Raw genomic sequence first — 20,988 nt, forward strand, 5'->3', positions numbered from 1 at the left:
GGGCAGGTGCTGGAGTCACTCTCCCGGACAGTCTGCTCCTCTGTGCTGCTGTGCACTGTCCCACCTGTCTACACTTCCAGCAGCTGCCTGATAACGGCAAGACTGCAACTAGGAGGTGTAGGACCTGTAGTGACATCACACTCACATGATTAATGTCCTGTAGATTGTACCCAAGTACCACAGAGGAAAAGGCTCTGGTAAGTGTGGTGTGTGTATATAGTGAACATAGTCTAAGTCTATATAGTGTGTGCTGTGTGTATAGTGTATATAGTGTAAGTCTATATAGTGTGTAATGTGTGTATAGCGTTTATAGTGTAAGTCTATATAGTGTGTGGTGTGTATGTGTGTGTGTGTATATAGTGTTTATAGTGTAAGTCTATATAGTGTGTGGTGTGTATATTGTGTATATAGTGTAAGTCTATATAGTGTGTGCTATTTGTATAGTGTATATAGTCTAAGTTTATATAGTGTGTCGTGTGTGTGTATAGTGTTTATAGTGTAAGTCTATAGTGTGTGGTGTGTGTATAGTGTTTATAGTGTAAGTCTATATAGTGTGTGGTGTATATAGTGTAAGTCTATATAGTGTGTGCTGTGTGTATAGAGTTTATAGTGTGTTAAATATAAGTGTATATAGTGTAAGTGTGTGTATAATGCATATAGTATGTGTGTTTAGAGTATATAATGTATAGTGTCCGTATATAGTGTGTGTGTAAGTCTATTTAGTGTTTGTATAGTGTGTATATAGTGTAAGTCTATATAGTATGTTGTGTGTGTATAGAGTTTATATTGTATATAGGGTGTCGATATAGTGTGTGGTGTGTGGTGTGTGTATAGTGCGTATAATGTAAGTCTATATAGTGTGTATATAGTGTAAGTCTATATATGTAGTGTGTGCTGTGTGTATAGAGTTTATAGTGTTTATAATGTAAGTCTATATAGTTTATATTGTGTATAGTGTGTGCGTGTAGTGTGTGTGGTTTGAATATATAGTGTGTTAGTGTAAATTGTATATAGGGTGTTTAGTTTCTGAATTTTTGTGTGTAAAATTATTTCCCACCCATAGAGCCCTCAGTAGTTATTATATTGCAAGGGGGGGTCTAAGCATTTGACTGACTGCTGAGGGCTCTGTGAGGGGAATAACTCCTTCCCCCCACAGCCATAAGAGTCAGATGCTCAGACCCTCCCATAGAGCACTCAGCAGTCAATCAGATGCACTGACCCCCCCTTGCAGTATAATCCCCCCATATAGCCCTCAGGAGTTATTTTACTGCAAGGGGAGGGATGTCTGACTGCTTAAAGGGTATCTAAACTTTAGACATGTCATATTAACATGTCAAAAGTTCTCATCGGTGGGGATCCGAGCACTGAGACCTCCACCCATCGCTAAAAGAAAGTGTCAGAATCGCTCAGGTGAGGGATGTGCCACTTTGTTTCTGATTCTCTATCCTCTGATAGCCGAGCAAGCGGTGTACGGGCTTAATAGAAAGTCTATGAGTCCGTACACCGCTCCGAGGAAAGACAATCAGAAATGAAGTGGAACAATACTCGCCCGAGCGCTTCTGCCACTTTGTTTTAGCTATCAGTGGGGGTCTCAGTGCTTGGACCCCCACTGATCAAAACTTCTGACATATCACTATGACACGCCAAAAGGTTTTCTAAAGTTTAGTTACCCCTTGGGGACTAAATTTATTGTTTTGAGTTAATGTATGGGCCTGGGGTCTTAATTTGCTTAGAGGTTTGGTCTGGGGTATAAAACAATTTAGGGTTTTTCGGTTCTGAATTTTTGTGTTGCGATAGTCGCTGAAAATGGCTGCAGAATCGAGGGGCAAAGATTTCTCATAAGGAAACTCTGCAGTCATCAGGAGAAGTCGCCATAACGCTCTGTGTCAGATGGAGAAGAGAAGAAAAGAGAACGACTCCAATCATAGAAGACAACACTTGTGAGTCACTGGATTTATGGAGAATCGGTCAGCTCTCCTGACATGTCTATTATATTTTGTATTCTATAAAAAGTCTTTGTGTTTCCAGGACTAATAGACAAATGCGGGTTACCATTCCCATTGTCAAGAGGATGTGTCCCTATACAGTGTGATACTGTCAGCGATGGCTGGAGACTGTCAGTATGTAGGGACACAGCCCTTTGACAAGGGGAATCGTAACACTCATTTGTCAATGCTCACACAGAAAGGTGGTGTTTAATGTAGACACGGCGTGGCAGGGAGGTGGTGGAGAGGGGGGGGCGATGTTTGGGAAACAGCCCAGGGCCTACGGTCCACTTAACTTTCCACTGAACACAATATACGTCTAAGTGGAGATAAGCCCACTTGGTTGTTATGATCTAGAAAGGAGGACAAAAAACACGGCGCCACATGGTGCAGGTCACACGGTGTATAAAGAAAGCAGGATAGGTTATATGGACTCACCTATTAGGGTTGTGCTACAGCAGGCACAACACTGGTACAGGTAATGGATATGTGATGCAGCTGGGTTCAAAAGCTAATCCGCTGGAAAGGGGATAGCTTAGAGTAACAGATAGGTAAACTAAAAAATTGAGAACCACAATATAGCGCTGCTAACATCAGGAAGGAAAAATGAAGAATTAAATTAAAGATCCATTCATTAATTCAGACTACACGTTTCAACGCCGCACCGGTGTCTTCATCAGGTCAAGAACAGTGAGAAAACAGACAATGGTTTAAATAGTGTTTGACAGCAGTGTTAGGCCCCATGCACACGACCGTAAAAACTCCCGTAATTACAGGCCGTAATTACGGGCCCATAAACTTCTATTGGCTACGGGTATCTCCCCGTATGCTAACGGGAAGGTGCCCGTGCCGTTGAAAAAGATAGAGCATGTCCTATTTCAGGCCGTAATTACGGCACAGGCAGCCCATAGAAGTCTATGGGGCTCCCGTAATTATGGGTGACTACGTGTGTGCACCCGTAATTACGGGAGCGTTGCTAGGCGACGTCAGTAAATAGTCACTGTCCAGGATGCTGAAAGAGTTAAACGATCGGCAGTAACTGTTTCAGCACCCTGGACAGTGGCTACCGATCAGAATATAGATAAAGCTGTAAAAAAAAAAAAAAAAGACGTTCATACTTACACAGAACTCCCTGCTTCTTCCTCCAGTCCGGCCTCCTGGGATGACGTTACAGCCCATGTGACCGCTGCAGCCACTCACAGGCCAATCACAGGCTGCAGCGGTCACATGGACTGCCGCGTCATCCAGGGAGGTCGGACTGGATGTCAGGAGAGGGACGCGTCACGAAGACAACGGCCGGGTAAGTATGAATTTCTTTTACTTTTATTACGGAAAGGGCTGCCGATTAGTGCAGTGCAATTTTGCAGCCAAAAAATAAATACGGGTGGAATACAGGTGACACCGGACCCGTATTTACGGGCACGGGTCCGTAAATACTGGTGCAATACGGGTCAAATACGTGTGACCAGGGACCCGTATTTACGCCAGTATTTACAGGTGGACAAAAATACGATCGTGTGCATGAGGCCTTAGGGCATGAAAAAAACGCCAAAATGGGGTCAGACATCCTTCATGACATCATCACAGGTCAGATGTATATAAACACATAGCAAAACAGTAATAAACATTTTGTTTCAATAATAAATAGATACATATATATCTAAAAAATACATCTAAAAAATACATCAGTACAAGGAATGATCAAATTGTTAAAATTTGGTTTAAGAGAATAGAGTGCGGAACAATAAGTCAAACGGGCAGCGTAAAAACATCATGGGAGTGGGAAGTACTTATTTATAAATCAACACTAATATATTGCATATAAACTAAACACCAAAGAAACAAAATGATGTGAATAGTTAGTATTAACCGCTAGTAACGGGCAACAGTTCGCAGGCAGCTACAGAGATACACAGGCAGACGCTCAGTTCCCTGGCGTCATGGCAACATCAATCGGCTGTCAGCCGAACTACGGTGGCTCATGAGGAAAAGGATGCAGAGACTGAGGGAGACTGCCTTCGTACATCCCTATCAGCATCGTAAACAGAGCAACATTAGGTACGTGAACAAACTTAGATGGAGCAGAGGGCAGATTGTGGGACCTATTAAGTGTGGTGAGAGAAATTACAGCGGAGTAGCCATAAGGAGTAGGCAATACAACCAAAATAGTAAAACATGACCAATAAATTAATTGATTGTTACTAGTTATTACAACTAGAAACTAAGGGCATTTAGGTTTACAGATAACAAATGTAGCATACATATAAAAAATAAAAACAAAGATAAAATATATAAAAAGTAATCAAAACATAGTTACATTTAACCACTTAGTGACCAGCCTATTGTAAACCTTAATGACCAAGCCATTTTTGACGTTTTCCAATCGTGGCATTCGAAGAGCTATAACTTTTTTATTTTTGCGGCGACATAGCTGTATAAGGTCTTGTTTTTTGCGGGACAAGTTGTATTTTTTTAATAGCACCATTTTGAGGTACATATTATTTATTGATTAACCTTTATTAACTTTTATTTGGGGGGGGAATAGAAAAAAACATGACATTTCGCCACTCTTTTTCGCGTCCTAAATCTACACCGTTTACCGTGTGGTATAAATAACTTTATTCAGCAGGTTGTTATGATTACAACTATACCAAATTTGTATCGTTTTTAGGTTTATAGTGTCTCCATATTTGAAGAGCCATAACTTTTTTATTGTTCCACCGATGCAGTGGTATGAGGGCTTTTTTTTTTGCGGGAAGACTTGTAGTTTTTATAGGTACCAGTTTGGAGTAGATGCGATTTTTTGATCACTTTTTATCACATTTTTTTAAAGTCAGGATTCACAGAAAACAGCAATTTTTCCATAGTTTTTTATTTAATTTTTTACGCCGTTCACCGTGCAGGTTAAATAATGTAATAGATTTATAGTCAGGGTCGTTACGGACGCGGCGATACCAAATATGCGTGACTTTTTTACTTTATTTTGTTTTTTAATAGTAAAGCAGTTTGTAAGGGGAAAAGTGGGTTTTTAATTTTTTTTTCACTTTTTTTTAAATTAACTTTATTAAACTTTTTTTAAACTTTTTTACTAGTCCCACTAGGGGACTTTAATATGAGATTCTCCGATCGCTATATAATACACTGCAATAATTTTGTATTGCAGTGTATTGCTGTCTGTCCGTTTAAAACAGACAGGCATCTGCTACGCCATGCCAGAGGCATGATCTAGCAGGCATTCACTACAGGCAGACCTGGGGGTCTTTATTAGGCCCCCGGTTGCCATCGGAGACACAGACACTTGGCGATCTTATCGCCGGGTGTCGGTGGGATGAGAGGGAGCTCCCTCCCTCTCTCCAAAACCACTCAGATGCGGTGCACGCTATTGAGCACCGCTTCTGAGGGGTTAAGCGGGTGAGATCGATACTAATATCGATCTCACACATTCGAGCAGGGACGCCCCCAGCCCTCAGCTATCTCTAGCAGCTGAGAGCAGGGAGATTTGACAGCTCCCTGCTCTGTTTACTTATTCCGATGCAGCGACTTAAAAAGTCTATTGCATCGGAATAAGGCCCGTTAGTGACCGACGTAGAAACACTATGGGCCGGTTACTAACGGGTTAAAAGTGTCAATTAAGGGCATTTTCAGCAAGATCATTAAGTCCCCCTGGGCTTAAAGTGGCCATTTTAAAGATCCAATAATTTTCTCTTTGTTTCAGTCTCACGAATCTATCTGGTATATCAACACTAATCTGTTCGATCGGAGTAATTGAGATAACGTAGTTCGGCTGACAGCCGATTGGTGTTGCTATGACGCCAGGGACGCTCAACCGAGCGTCTGCCTGTGTATCTTCGCAGAATTACTGTTCCGCACTCTATTCTCTTAAACCAAATTTTAACAATTTGATCATTCCTTGTACTGATGTATTTTTTAAATGTATTTTTTAGATATATATGTATATATTTATGTGTAATGGCAGGGGGTAGGGAGACGTACAAGTGAGCCCTAATCTACCCGCCACTCTGTCCCTGCCTACTTGCAACGACCCGCCCTAGGCGACGGGGTACAACTGGGCGGCGGTCCCTGCGCTCAGTAAGTGCACGACAAACACGACAAACATACAAAGGAACACAAGCAAGAAAAAGGGGCCGTTGCCCACGGCAACACCGTGAGCAACCAGAGTGGTGAACGAGCCGAGTCAAGCCAGGAGTGTGCGAGGTACAAAACGAAAAGCAGAAGAGTAGTCGGTAAGCCAGGGTCTGTATGGAGCAGGATCAAAAATAGCAGGAGCTGTAGCTGGGCCAGGAAACCACAAGGAAAGAATCACAAGCACCGAGGGACAGGAAGTGCAGGCTTAAATAGACCGAGGGCGGGAGCTAGCTGAGTCTGGCCAGGTTACGATAGGTTCTCCCACTCCTAAGCCTGCCAGCCTGAATGGTGGAAGCAGGAGTCAGTCTCAGGGATGTATTCTCAGGTGCTGACTGATTAGTTCTGGGAGTTAACCCCGAAGCTGTGCCTGGCAGATCCTTTACATTATGTTTGAAAAAATGTTTATTACCGTTTTGCTATGTGTTTATATACATCTGACCTGTGATGATGTCATGAAGGCTGTCTAACCACATTTTGGCGTTTTTTTCATGCCCTAACACTGCTGTCAATCACTATTTAAACCAGTGTCTGTTTTTTTTACTGTTCTTGACCTGATGAAGACACCGATGCGGCGTTGAAACGCGTAGTCTGAATTAATAAATGGATCTTTAATTTAATTCTTCATGTTTCCTTCCTGATGTTAGCAGCGCTATATTGTGGTTCCCAATTTTTTTAGTTTACCTATCACTTAGTTGTTAGGCCAGTAAGCAGCAACTATGCCTGATACCCTCGTAGTTACAGCCATGCTGATAGGTTAATAGGCTTCCTATGAGATTGTCTGTAATATGTTTGTGTATGAGATGGGGAAATTATATTGTGAGTAATTGGTTTACAGAGACTGATGTGAGTGATGACAATGCCTCTCTGTAGAGCTGAAGAAGACGTTGGTGCGACATTGAATATATCTGAAAACATCTTTCAGCCCCAAAAAAATATTTATTACATGATTATTTGTCTCCTTTTGTTTTTCTTTTTACTATTGACCAGTGGATTCCATGGGCTTCATATATGCATGTGTTAGTGATCAATAAAGAAAAGATATTTAGTGTTTTGTAAGGCAGACAGAATTTTGAGTGAAACGGATTTTGTTAGAACAGTTTGGAATAGTTCTTTTGTTATGGTTGATAGTGTACATCAAAAGGCACTAGAGCAAAACAATTCACAGACGCCAGCTGCCTTTGTTTTATGGATAAGGTTAAAGTCAGGTTAAAATAATTGGCAAAAGTCATAACTAGATGGAAAATGTGATGGCACACACCTTTTCCAAAATGTTAGCAATTGGTAGCAGATGTGAGACTCTGAGAAGTAAGTAAATAGACAGCTTGAATTTGTTAAATTGAACTAATTTTATCACCACCACATTTTTTATTTACAAAATGGCTATGTATATGGTCTATAAAATGATTTCTTTATGGAACATTTTCCTACTTAAAAATAGAAGTTTCTTGATTTGTCCTCTCGAGTGAAGTCTTCTAATATTTTATCTTTATTTATCAAGCTATTTTAGTCTAAGGTCTCATACACACAACCACATTACAGCTTTGTACAAATTCTGAGTTGTATGGAGACATACAATGTATGGGTCTACATTTGTACAATTGGATGCTATAAAAATTGTGGCACCATGAGGCAGCACATAAAGTGTCTATGGCTCCAAAATAGATAGTAGAGACTCCATATGCCTCTGTACCAGCTCTGATGTGTGGAGGAGGCCATACAGGTGCTGGATTCCCAAAAGTGTCAACCATTAATGATGGATTTTTAGTTTTACAAAATCCTGTTTTAAATATCAGTTTTCTCTGTTATGCAATTTTTTGTTGTAATAGCATTTGGCTGACAATTTATAGGGTACTGTAGCTGGAAACATTGTGAAGACATTTTGTTGGCCCTGTAATATAGGCCTTTGGCTAACACTTGTTTCAGAGCACTTTGCCTGACTCTGTTATTGAGAAACCTGAATGGTACCTGAGTAGTTTGCCATTTAATAATGTGGCTAATAGGCACCCTTTCCCCCACTTTAAATAGGAATAAACATGATGGCATTAGTTATCAAAAGAACCAGTATAACACACTAATAGGATCAACACTGTAATATGCTGTAAGCAGAGACTTTTTTTTTTCATACAATAGTGATTGATTGTAGCACCGGATGTACTTGGCATACAAATTTGGAGAATTATTGTTTCATCATTTTACCAGCTTTTTTTTAAAAAAAAAAAAAAAAAAAAAGAAAGAAAGAAAAAAAGAAACCCATATATATATATATATATCTATGTATATATATATATATATATATATGTATATATGTATGTATGTGTAAATATATATATATATATATATATATATATATATATATACATATATATATATACAGGTGAAAAAAATCTTGCAGCACTCCAACAGGATGAATGAAAAAAACTGTGATTTATTCAAGCCAACATACAGAGGTGCGACGTTTCAGGATGCTTGAAAAAAGTCCTAATGTTGGACTGAAACGTCGCACCTCTGTATGTTGGCTTGAATAAATCACAGTTTTTTTCATTCATCCTGTTGGAGTGCTGCAAGATTTTTTTCACCTGAATATTGATACAGTCCTAGGATCTGGACTGCTTGCTGGCACCCGTTCACATATGTAAGCTTTCTCTTACTGAGATTGAGTGCTACTGCTTTCTCTGTTTGAATATATATATATATATATATATATATATATATATATATATATATATATATATATATATATATATGTTTATTCCTTTCTTTGAAGTTTCAGGGCTATAATATGTGCACTCGTTCTCCAAGACTACTGTACCCTAGTGAAATCCATCCATAGATCCGTATATGATCTTCCAGAGGAGTCTGTTTGTCTAGAAACTGCTACGGGCTACTTGTTATAAGACACATGAATTTCATTGTAACTTCGTGTATTTTTGTCTTGTCCAAGAACTATGTACTTGCCCTTTGCTCCCCTAGTTTACATTATGTTTATTGTTCTGTAAAAATCATAAAATACACAGTTGGTTAAAAATACAAACAAAGAAGACAAACAGCTCATTGTTTGAACAGTATTCTCGCAGGGAAACAATAGGATGCACTATATTATAATCCATTATATTTATTGCATTTTGATTGGCTTTTATTAATAAAGTATATATGCTCCAGTTACCCAACAAAATACACAGTGGACAGATGCATGCAATAAAGGCAACTTAGGATAGCGTACTGTATAAAATAGGCAACCAAAGTATAATTTTGAAATGTAACATGTTTTTATTTATCTTTTATAGCAACAACTTCATTATCAAACCTTTACCGTAACCCATTATGGTAGGTATACTTTGATCAATATAATTTCTTTTCTGGAAACAAAACATAATTTTTAAAAGAAATATAAATATGTATGGAATGCGCTATGTGAATTACATTATTTTGTTGCACTCACTTTTTTATTTTTTCTCCAGTTTTACCAAAATTTGAAGTTCTCCTGTCAATGCCAACACATCACTCAATAAAGACAGATTTGTTAGAAGGTACAGTCACTGCAAGGTAGGTTCTGTGTTCTTCTTCTTGAACATCATCAAATCTGTCAGGCATACTGTGAATGCTTTGTTCACATTGGCATCATGGCTTCCATTTATCACAGAACTCATGACACTGTAACTGATCTGTCGAGCATTCAACTGACCCCATTGACCTATACTGAGGTCCGCCAGGATTCTGTGAAGATTCCCATAGTATTGCATGTTGTGCTATTCTTGCTGTCAAACATTACGGAAATCCTGATTGAACTCCGATGGAAAACCCCAACACTAATGTGAACAAAGCATTACAGTAGTAAATAATCACAAGTGGTAGTTATGATCTTAATCCGTATCATACTGAAACAAATAAAAAAATAAATAAATTATGCATTGCCTTTACTTTCCTCTCAAGTAAGGTTAAATTGCATAGAGTTCAAGAAACCTTTCTAGCAATTTAGTATTTATATGACTTACACTTGATTCTACCTTAAGTGGTATCCGCAACAAGACAACCCTTCTATGAGGGCATATGGACATCATAGGGGGATATCACCCTACTCGCCGTACTCTTGATCGGCAGGCTGGCTTTCATATAAGAGAAGGTTGTTCAGACTGAATACCGTCTTTAAAGACACCCTAACTACAAACTGCAAACTGCCACTCGCAACACATAAAACAAAGCTGAGAAATAGGCAGTATGTAGTCAGATTCTGAGCTCCAGCTGTCAGAAATTTGAATGTCTTTTGGTAAATCTCAGCATTCACAAATAAACATACATGGGTTTAATAACATTATTATTTTCCATTTAATGCAGTTCATATAATTGTATTGTCATTTTGATATTTACAAATGTACCAAAGGAACAAGACTGTGTGTATAAAAAGCACTTGCATTACAATTTCAACTCGGCAGGGAGGTTGTTCCAAACATCCTGGAGAACTAACCACAGATCTTCTGTGGATGTAGGCTTCTGCAAATACTTCGGTTTCTACATGTATTCCCAGACAGACTCGATGATGTTGAGATCAGGTAGCCATATCATCACTTCCAGGGTTCTTTTTTCTTCCTTACGCTGAAGATAGTTCAGTGTAAGATAGTTTTTAATGACATTGGCTGTATATTTGGGGTCGTTGTCCTGCTGCAGAACAAATTTGGAGGCAATCAGACGCCTACCTGATGATATTGCATAATGGATAAGTATCTGCCTGTATATCTCAGCCGTGAGGACACCATTAATCCTGACCAAATCCCCAACTCCATTTTCTGAAATGCAGCCCCAAACTTGCAAGGAACCTCCACCATGCTTCACTGTTGCCTGCAGACACTCATTATTGTACCGTTCTCCAGTCCTTCTTTGAACAACCTGCCTTTTGTTACAGCTAACTATTTACAATTTGACTCATCAGTCCAGAGCACCTGCTGCCATTTTTATGCACTCCAGTTCCTATGTTTTCGTGTATAGTTGAGTTGCTTGGCCTTGTTTCCACGTCAAACTTTTTGCTTGCAATTCTTCCAATTCTTCCATGAAGACCACTTCTGGTCAGATTTCTCCAAACAGTTGATAGGTGTACCTGGGTCCCACTGGTTTCTGTCAGCTGATGGCACTGCTGGACATCATCCAATTTTGTTATGGAATTAAGCGTGATGTGTATTTGATCTGCTGCACTAAGTTTCCTTGGCCGAGCACTGCATCTACGGTCCTCAATGTTGCCCGTTTCTTTTTCTTTGTGCTTCTTCAAAATAACTTAAACAACACATCTTGAAACCTCAGTCTTTTTTTTTATTTTTAATTTTTGCCTAGGAGAGACCTTGTAGATGCAGTATAACTACCTTGTGTCTTGTTGCTGTGCTTATTCTTGCCATGGTGGACCTGTGACATGAAGCAGTCTTCTACAACCTTACCTCTGTAGCAGAGTTTCGCTATTCTTCACCCAGTTTTAAGCCTCCATCACAGCAGTTTCTGTTACAGTTAACACCTTCCCGCAAAACGACGTGTCTGGTACGTCTTAGTGCGGGGGGGGGGAATGTATGGAGTGCGCTCACACGCTGAAGCACGCTCCATACGTTGCGGGTGTCGGCTGTGTTTTACAGCTGACACCCGGGTCTAATGGCCAGGAACAGCGATCGCGCTGTTGCTGACTGCTTAATGCCTCAAATGCTGCGGTCAATCGCGACCGCAGCATCGGAGGCATTGAAAAGAGGGGCGGCCCCCTCCGACAGCTCATCGCACCTCTGCAATGAGGAGTGGTGACGATGGTTGTCATAGCAGCCCAGGGGCCTAACAAAGGCCCCCAGGACTACCTTCACTCTGCCTCGGCTAAGCCCTGCCCATGACCATTACTATGGCAGTGTATTGTTCCAGGGATCTAACGATCGCTGGTTCAAGTCCCGTAGAGGGATTAATGAAGTAATGTAAAAAAAAAAAGTTAACAAAATTGGTATCGTTGCATCCGTAAAACTCTGCATCCATAAAAGCATTATCTAATGCGCACGGTGAACGCCGTAAAACATAAAACATTTATAACTTCGCTCCCAAAAATTTTTTTACTAAAAAGTGATCAAAAAATTATATGTACCAAAAAATAATACCGATAAAAACTACAGCTCATCCCACAAAAAATAAGCCCTCAGACCGCTCAATTGATGAAAAAAAAAATAATTATGGCTCTCAGAATGTGGCGACACATATTAAATTTTTTTTAACAAAAAGTTATTTTTCTTTAAAAGTACTAAAATATATAAAAACCCATATAAATTTGATAGCACTGTAATTGTATTGAGCCACAGAATAAAGTTAAAGAGGCTCTGTCACCAGATTTTCTAATCCCTATCTCCTATTGCAGGTGATCGGCGCTTTGAAAATCTGGTGACAGAGCCTCTTTAAGTAGTCATTTTTACCGCACAGTGAAAGCCGTAAAAACAAAACCCAAAAAACTATTGTGGAATCTCAGTTTTTTCCAATTTCACGCCGTAAAGAATTGTTTTTCCGTTTCCCAGTACATTATATGGTACTTTAAATGCTACCAATAGAAACTACAACTCCTTCCGCAAAAAGTAAGCCGTCACACCACTCTATTGACACAAAAATAAAAGAGTTATGGCTCTTGGAAGGCAGGGAGGTAAAAATTAAAATGAAAATCTGAAAAATGGCTGCGGTGGGAAGGGTTTCAACCTACATATGAAAATGATATTATTACCTCTTTGGTATAATTGGTTAATCATACCCTGAATATAATCCAACAAAATCCATTAAACTCATCTTTATCTTGAGTGATAACTTGCTGCAGTGTGATATCACACAACAAAAGCCATTGAAAGCCATTAAAAAAGTCAAGTTAGAGAGGGGCGTGGCCAGCTATGGGAGAGTGAAGACGTGCTTTCTCCAGCTCCTCACCCAGTGTGCTAAAATCGGCTGACATCCACTCTCAGACATGGGGAAGACGACTAAAAAACACAAGGCAGCAGCCCCTACCTGCCCCTCATCACCCCAGCGTGATATCGGGGAATACTTCGGGCGACAACCCCAGATGCAGCTCCGGGCCTCGATCCGGGCCGAGGCCGGGGGTCAAGATGGCCGCCCGACCTCTCCATCTCCACTGTCTCAGTGCCCTGAGCTGATAGAGACGGCAACAGAAGTCGCTCACTTACCCGTCCGGGTCCAGAATCTGGAGGCCTCCGATTCCGCATCTCTTCTCCGGGCTGTGGAGGATCCTGCGGCCCGGCCGACCTCGCCTGCCTGCATCCAAGATGGCCGCCGGGACTCTGTGGTGCTCGGATGTGGGCCTGCTCTGGGGAATACGGCCCCCTTCACAATCTCTCCGGATGGGAGAGCCCCGGTGCAGAGGGTATCGGACCCTCGGTCTCAGGGTGAGGCATCTGGGGCTCCCTCCGCGGCAGGTGCCGCTTTTCTGCCATCAGGCCTCGTGGCCTCTCAAGATGGCCGCCGGCGCTCTCCGGCTGGCCTGCAGACGTCGGGACTCCATCCACCTACGCCATTGCTTTCATGGCCTGATGGCCAGCTACCTCCTGGACCTGACTGCGGCCTGCTACCACCTGATCCGGCCTCCAGGGGCGCAAGAGACGCCACAGCTGCCCTGACTACAGCTCCACAGCAGGACGATTCATATGAGAGGCGCAGTGAGTACCGAGGCTCTGAACCTCCTGCCCCCAGTGTCACTTTACAGCCTGTAGGGCCACTAGTTCCGGACCTCCCCACTCCTCTCAGGGGCCCTGGGCTGGTGGGGGCCCCCCCATCTTGGTCCTCCAGCTCCTCAAGGAGCAGCGCCCCAAAAGTCCCCTCAACCACCGCCCCGGCCGGGCCTGTGGGATTCGCCCTTCAATCCGGGACTTTGCCTGCATTACATACCCGTGACCAGGGTCCTCAATTCCACCCACTTCCTTCTCCTGACCTGGAATATGCCCATGCTCCGATGGATATACCAGCAGACCTTGCATTAAGTCTCACAGACCCGTCGTCTGGAGGTATGTGTGAAAATAGGCCGGCGACTCTTTCAGACATCCGCCAGCTTGTCCAACTGTTGCCCACCAGGGCTGATATGTCTTCCTTTGCCAGACAGATCGTGGAAGAATGTAAGCTGGAGTTTACTCAATTTCGGGCTGAACTTTCCTCACTTTCTACAAGGGTGGACACTCTTACGCAGGAGCGGGTTGCTGATAATGCCACTATTGCAAATATCCAATCTACTATTCAGCAGCACTCAGCTCAGCTGTTCACTTTGCAACAACACCTCGATGATATCGAAAATCGTAACAGGAGGAACAACCTACGTGTGAGAGGATTGCCCGAATCTATTCCTGCGTCCGATCTGTTTTCAACTCTCTCCACCATCTTCAATACTTTACTAGGCCGTCCGCCAAATACCCATATAGAGATCGACCGGGCACATAGAGCTCTCCGCCCTGTCAGTGCTGATGATCCTCGGCCGAGGGATGTCATCTGCCGAATCCATTTTTACGCAATCAAGGACTCTATCCTGCAAAAAATCCGGCGGCAGCCCATCATTCTCCATCAAGGCACGCAGTTACGTATTTTGCCGGATTTATCTCGACATACGCTGGCGCAAAGAGCTGCTCTCAAGCCCCTGCTGGAGGTGCTCCGAAACCGGGACATCATTTACAGGTGGGGCTTCCCGTTTGCCCTGATGGTCAGACAGGATGGCCGTACCTATACCGTGCGATCCCCGACCGACTTGCCTAGTTTCTTGCGGGACTTGAACCTTCCTCATGTTGCGTTACCAGAGTGGCCCTCATTGTTATCCTCTGCTGGCGGAGGATCGAGAGGGAGACGCCCGCTCCCTGGGCCTCTATCTGTGGCAGAGGGTCGCCCTCCACGAGGACCCCGCAGAAGATCTAGATGCCGACAAGAACGGGACCCTACTCCACCCACGGAGACCGCCCGTTCGGCGTGATGACCCGGATTTCACACCCCTGGAATCCTTCCTTTTACGTATTTACTTGCGGTCGGATTTCAAGAATGCCTGTGGTTTTGAGTATTACCTTCAGATGTCTTCCAATGTCTTCCTCTCGCTCATTATTTAAAGTGTGCAATGATGTTAAGCTGTCAATACTTATAATATGGTACGCTGGGGAGTGCGGATAACTCTTATGCGTAGTTGTCACCTTCCCCCTGTAGGTTTTGGACCGAATTTTTGGTCTACCGCAATTGTGCGCTTAGCTGGTGCGGCAGTTGTTTTCTTACTGCCTTTTTTGTTTGATTTTATGTCTGTGTTTTTCTCTAATGCTCTGTTCTTTACTCCTAGCTTGTTTCCCTCCTCTGCCTCCCTCCTGGCGATCCTGGACTCCGATCCCTCGTGCGTTAGCCGGCATACTTCAGCGAGCCGCTTAGTCTGCACCCATGGCTGACCTTACTATTGCCTCCTTCAATGTGAAGGGGCTGAATGTTCCTGAAAAGCGGGCGCAAATTCTACACCATCTACACAAGCGTAAGGTACACATTGCATGCTTCCAGGAAACACACTTTAAGGAGGGACATACCCCTACTATCAAGCACAAACATTACACTACGTGGCATTTCAGTAATAATCCCCTCTCCAGATCGTGTGGAGTTGCCATAGCCCTCCACAAGTCCCTCCCCCATCAGGTTGTCAATCTGGTTGTCGGTCCCGACGCAAGATACATCATCTTAGTGCTTAATATTGGTGGGAGGGAATTCACGGTGATTAACGCTTATGCTCCTAATCAGGGTCAGGTGCCCTTCATTCTCCAACTTATAGAGGCCGCCCTTCCGGTGGTCCGGGGGACTGTGGTGCTGTGCGGAGACTTTAACCTTACTCTGGATCCGACGGTGGATAATTCTACTGGTCGCTCTAGTGTTGCATACGGTGCTATTAGACGGGCGAGGCGTGCTCTCCTACAGCTTCAACTTTGTGATGCATGGCGCCTGCAACATCCCACTGATAGGGATTATAGTTTCTACTCCCCTCCGCATGGCACCTACAGTCGCTTGGATTACATTTTCATCCAGCAACATGCTCTCCCCTGGGTAGCCTCTACGTCCATTGGCAGTATCCTGTGGTCTGATCATGCCCCGATATACTGTACCTTACATCTCCCCTTCATCACTAAAGGCTCCTGGACTTGGAGACTGAATGAGTCCCTGCTCCTGGATGGGATGTGCCATGATGATTTACTTCAAACGGTGGAATATTTCACACTTGATCACGCTCAGGATGACACGTCCCCCTTGGTGCGTTGGGAAGCCCTTAAATGTGTTCTCAGGGGGGTCCTCATAAAACACGGAGCGCGCCTTAAAAGAGAAAGGGCCCACTCCCTTAAAATTGCGCTCCAAAAAATTAGCGCTCTTGAACTGGCCCACAAGCGTGCGTTGTCTCTTCCGATTTTACGGGAGTTACAGGTTGCCCGACAGGACGCCAGACGGCTGTTGGACTCTGCCCAGCAGCGCGCTCTCTAAGTCTGTCGCAGTAAATTCTACGAGTTTGGCAATAAGAGTGGACGCATGTTGGCCAGAGCTTTAAAAACTAAGATTGCCCAATCACACATCCCAAATACTAAAGCTCCTTCTGGCCAGGTGGTTCACACGACCCCAGAGATAGCGGATTGCTTCCATACCTTTTTCTCTAATCTTTACAATCTTGACTCTCCCACCCCTACCCACTCTCATCCGCCAGACGGGGATTCTTTCTCTTCTCCCTTCACACCGTTGTCTAGGGAGATAGCTGAGGAACTTGATAAGGACTTCACCTCCCCGGAGCTCCTTGCGGTTATAACCGATCTTCCTGGGGGAAAGAGTCCTGGCCCGGATGGCTACACTGCCAAGTTTTACAAGGTGTTGGCTGACCGGTTGTTACCGTTTTTACTGCCAGCTTTTAATTCTATCTCCCCGGAGGTCCGGTTTCCTCCTAGCTCCACCTTGGCTCATGTCACGGTTATCCCTAAGCCGGGTAAGGATCCTCAACTCTGCTCCAGTTATCGTCCCATCTCCTTGCTCAATGTAGACCTGAAAATTTACGCCAAATTGCTCGCCAATAGACTGAATAACTACCTGCCTGATCTAATCCACCCGGATCAGGTGGGCTTTGTGCCTGGTCGGGAGGCCCGTGACAACACCCTTAAAACTCTAGATATTATCCACCACGCCCAGACTAACCACATCCCGCTCATGATCCTGTCCCTAGATGCTGAAAAGGCGTTTGACAGAATATCGTGGCCTGCCCTTTACCAAACCCTTCGGCATGTGGGAATAGGACCCTCTCTCTTGGCAAAAATCATGGCATTGTATCGTACGCCTTCGGCCCAAATAAAAATAAATGGCTCCCTCTCGGCACCTTTCCCTATTTACAATGGCACGAGACAGGGTTGTCCCCTATCCCCCCTGTTGTATGTTCTGGTTATGGAACACCTCATGGCCTCCATTCGGAGCAACACGGATATTAAGGGTATTAATATTGGAGGGATGGAATACAAGTGTTCGGCATTTGCTGATGACCTATTGGTCTATCTCACAGATCCTCATGTCTCCCTTCCTTCATTGATGTCCGAGTTGTCCCGTTTTGGAACATGGTCTAATTTCAAAATCAATTTCTCTAAGTCGGAAGCGCTAAATGTTTCTCTCCCGGGCCCGTTAGTGTCGCTTCTCCAAAGTAATTTCCCCTTTTCCTGGCCCTCCAGAGGTATTACATATTTGGGTGCCCGTATAAGTGGTGACCTTACACAACTGTTTACAAATAATTATATCCCCCTACTGGCCAAGTTTCGCACTGATCTTAATTCCTGGCATAAGACTGAATTTTCCTGGTTTGGTCGTATCAATATTATTAAGATGTCGCTCCTCCCCCGCTTGCTTTATCTCCTGCAGACGATCCCCATCTCTATCCCATCCTTCTATTGGTTGCGGCTTCAGCGATGCTTCGGCTCCTTCATTTGGCCGACTGGTCGCCCACGTCTGAGCCGGGCTCTTCTGACTCGCTCCAGGGGTACGGGTGGGGTTGGTCTGCCGGATTGTAGGCTCTACTATCTAGCATCAACTCACGCACGTGTTTTAGATTTTTTTCATAACAGTGAATCAAAACTATGGGTCCGTTTGGCTCAACAACTATGTCCCAGTACCCTATCATCCCTGCCGTGGACCCTGCCCAGGAACAGACCGACTCAAACCTCCTTTGTGGTCCATCATACCCTTCTGGTATTGAGGTCCTTAGGACCTGGAAGTACGCTTATAGACCCCCTGGGTCCTTTAACTCCTATCACAGATAATCCAGCCTTTCCTGCTGGTAAGGCTGGTCGCTCCTTCCTAGGCAGGCCGTCCACCAACCCCATGTATTTTGCCCAGGTCCTCTCCGCTTCCTCTCTTCTCCCTCTAACCTCCATCTGCCCCGATGCTGTGCCCTCCACTCGCCGTATATATGAATATGCCCAGTTAAAGCACTTTTATGGAGCGGTTAAGCGACGCGCACATCTTCACCGGTTGTTGACGGACTTTGAGCGCCTATGTGTCTCCACCCAGCCCCCTACCCATATCATATCCACGATATATAAGTTACTCCTTTCACAGCGTTCCCAACAACTCCCCTCCTTCTGCGGGGCCTGGGAGAGAGAATTGCATACTACATTTACTGACGCACAATGGAAGCGATGTTTCTCCCTCTCACAAAAAGCCTCTATAGCCACTAGGGCCCAAGAAACTAGCTACAAAATAGTATCTAGATGGTACCGGGTCCCGGCTGCGCTTCATAAATGGTATCCATCTATGCCTGACAATTGTTGGCGTTGTGGGGATGTAGGAGGTTGTATGTCTCATGTTTGGTGGAGTTGCCCCTTGTTGAGGAGTTTTTGGGAGGCGGTACTTAAATTGATATTGGAGGTTACTGGAGTCTATGTCCCCAACTCTCCGGAAGCAGCTCTTTTATTCATGTTCCCGATGCCAATACAAGTTTATAAAAGCTCACTAGTTAGACATCTCCTTCAGGCAGCAAAGTCAGTGATCCCGCGCAGGTGGAAAACGGCAATACCCCCAACATTAGATGAGTGGTTTCGGGAAGTTGCCGCGATACAGCGAATGGAACACCTGGTGGCTCACTCCCCGGCAGCTGTGGTAAAATACACATCTACGTGGTCTCCTTGGATAGTGTTTCTTTCTTCTCCTTCCTACCTCACGGCTGTAACCTGAGTTGGCCTATGCTCTTGTGAAGTGTACTATGACGCTTGCTGGCTGATGTTTTTTCATCCAGAATACCCCAGAATCGGAGTCCAGGATCCCCTTGTCCTCTCCCCTCCCTTCTACTCCTCCCTCTCTTGGGACCTTTTTCTATACTTTCTCTTCCCCTGTCTAGGGTAATGTGCCGCTCCCTCTCCATTTGAATTAAGTGGCCTCACTGTGCCTCCTGATGTTTTGCTGTAAGAATTCTCCATGCTACTGTTGTATACTGCGCAGTGTCTTTCCTATTGAGATGTGATGCACATTATTGATTTCTCTTTTTTGTTGTTGTTCTGATTTGTTTTTGATTTGGTCCACTGACCTTGTTTGTCGGTTCCATTTATGGTGTGGAGGCCTTCCCTCCACTATGTTGTGTAATTTTGTGTTCTGAAACTCAATAAAAAATTTTGAATAAGAAAAAAAAAAAAAAAAGTCAAGTTAAAGTTTCTTGACAATGTGTATTTAAAGAGGCTCTGTCACCAGATTTTGCAGCCCCTATCTGCTATTGCAGCAGATAGGCGCTGCAATGTAGATTACAGTAACGTTTTTATTTTTAAAAAACGAGCATTTTTGGCCAAGTTATGACCATTTTTGTAGTTATGCAAATGAGGCTTGCAAAAGTCCAAGTGGGTGTGTTTAAAAGTAAAAGTCCAAGTGGGCCTGTATTATGTGCGTACATCGGGGCGTTTTTAATACTTTTACTAGCTGGGCGCTCTGATGAGAAGTATCATCCACTTCTCTTCAGAACGCCCAGCTTCTGCCAGATCACGCTGTGACGTCACTCACAGGTCCTGCATCGTGTCAGACGAGTGAGGACACCGGCACCAGAGGCTTCAGATGATTCTGCAGCAGCATCGGCGTTAGCAGGTAAGTCGATGTAGCTACTTACCTGCAAACGCTGATGCTGCTGCAGAATCAACTGTAGCCTCTGGTGCCGGTGTCCTCGCTCGTCTGACACGATGCAGGACCTGTGAGTGACGACACAGCGTGATCTCTCGAGAACACGCTGTGTCTGCACTGCCAGAAGCTGGGCGTTCTGAAGAGAAGTGGATGATACTTCTCATCAGAGCGCCCAGCTAGTAAAAGTATTAAAAACGCCCCGATGTACGCACATAATACACGCCCACTTGGACTTTTACTTTTAAACACACCCACTTGGACTTTTGCAAGCCTCATTTGCATAACTACAAAAATGGTCATAACTTGGCCAAAAATGCTGTTTTTTTTAAAATAAAAACGTTACTGTAATCTACATTGCAGCGCCTATCTGCTGCAATAGCAGATAGGGGTTGCAAAATCTGGTGACAGAGCCTCTTTAAAGAGGCTCTGTCACCACATTATAAGTGGCCTATCTTCTACATAATGTGATCGGCACTGTAATGTGGATTACAGCAGTGGTTTTTTTATTTAGAAAAACTATCAGTTTTGACCAAGTTATGGCCTATTTTAGATTTATGCTAATGACTTTCTTAATGCCCAACTCTGCGTTTTTTTAGCTTTTGACCAAGTGGGCATTGTAAAGAAGTGTATGACACTGACCAATCAGTGTCATACACTTTTCTCCATTCACGTACTCAGCACATGTGCTGTCGCTTACTCAAACATTAACGTTACTGAAGTGTCTTGAGAGCCAGGACGCGATGTC

General features: G+C 43.7%; 1 protein-coding gene across 1 annotated transcript in view; it reads left to right on the forward strand.

Annotated features, from left to right (window-relative positions):
- The window catches only part of CD109 (CD109 molecule), a 203,979-nt gene that overhangs the window by 53,100 nt on the left and 129,891 nt on the right, over positions 1-20,988 (forward strand). Inside the window, exons 6-7 of the mRNA XM_075862035.1 lie at positions 9,416-9,455; positions 9,590-9,674. Coding sequence (XP_075718150.1) covers positions 9,416-9,455; positions 9,590-9,674 — 125 coding nt within the window. The remainder of the gene's footprint in view (positions 1-9,415; positions 9,456-9,589; positions 9,675-20,988) is intronic.

The sequence above is a fragment of the Rhinoderma darwinii genome, chromosome 4 (assembly GCF_050947455.1).
Source record: "Rhinoderma darwinii isolate aRhiDar2 chromosome 4, aRhiDar2.hap1, whole genome shotgun sequence".
NCBI lineage: Eukaryota > Metazoa > Chordata > Amphibia > Anura > Rhinodermatidae > Rhinoderma > Rhinoderma darwinii.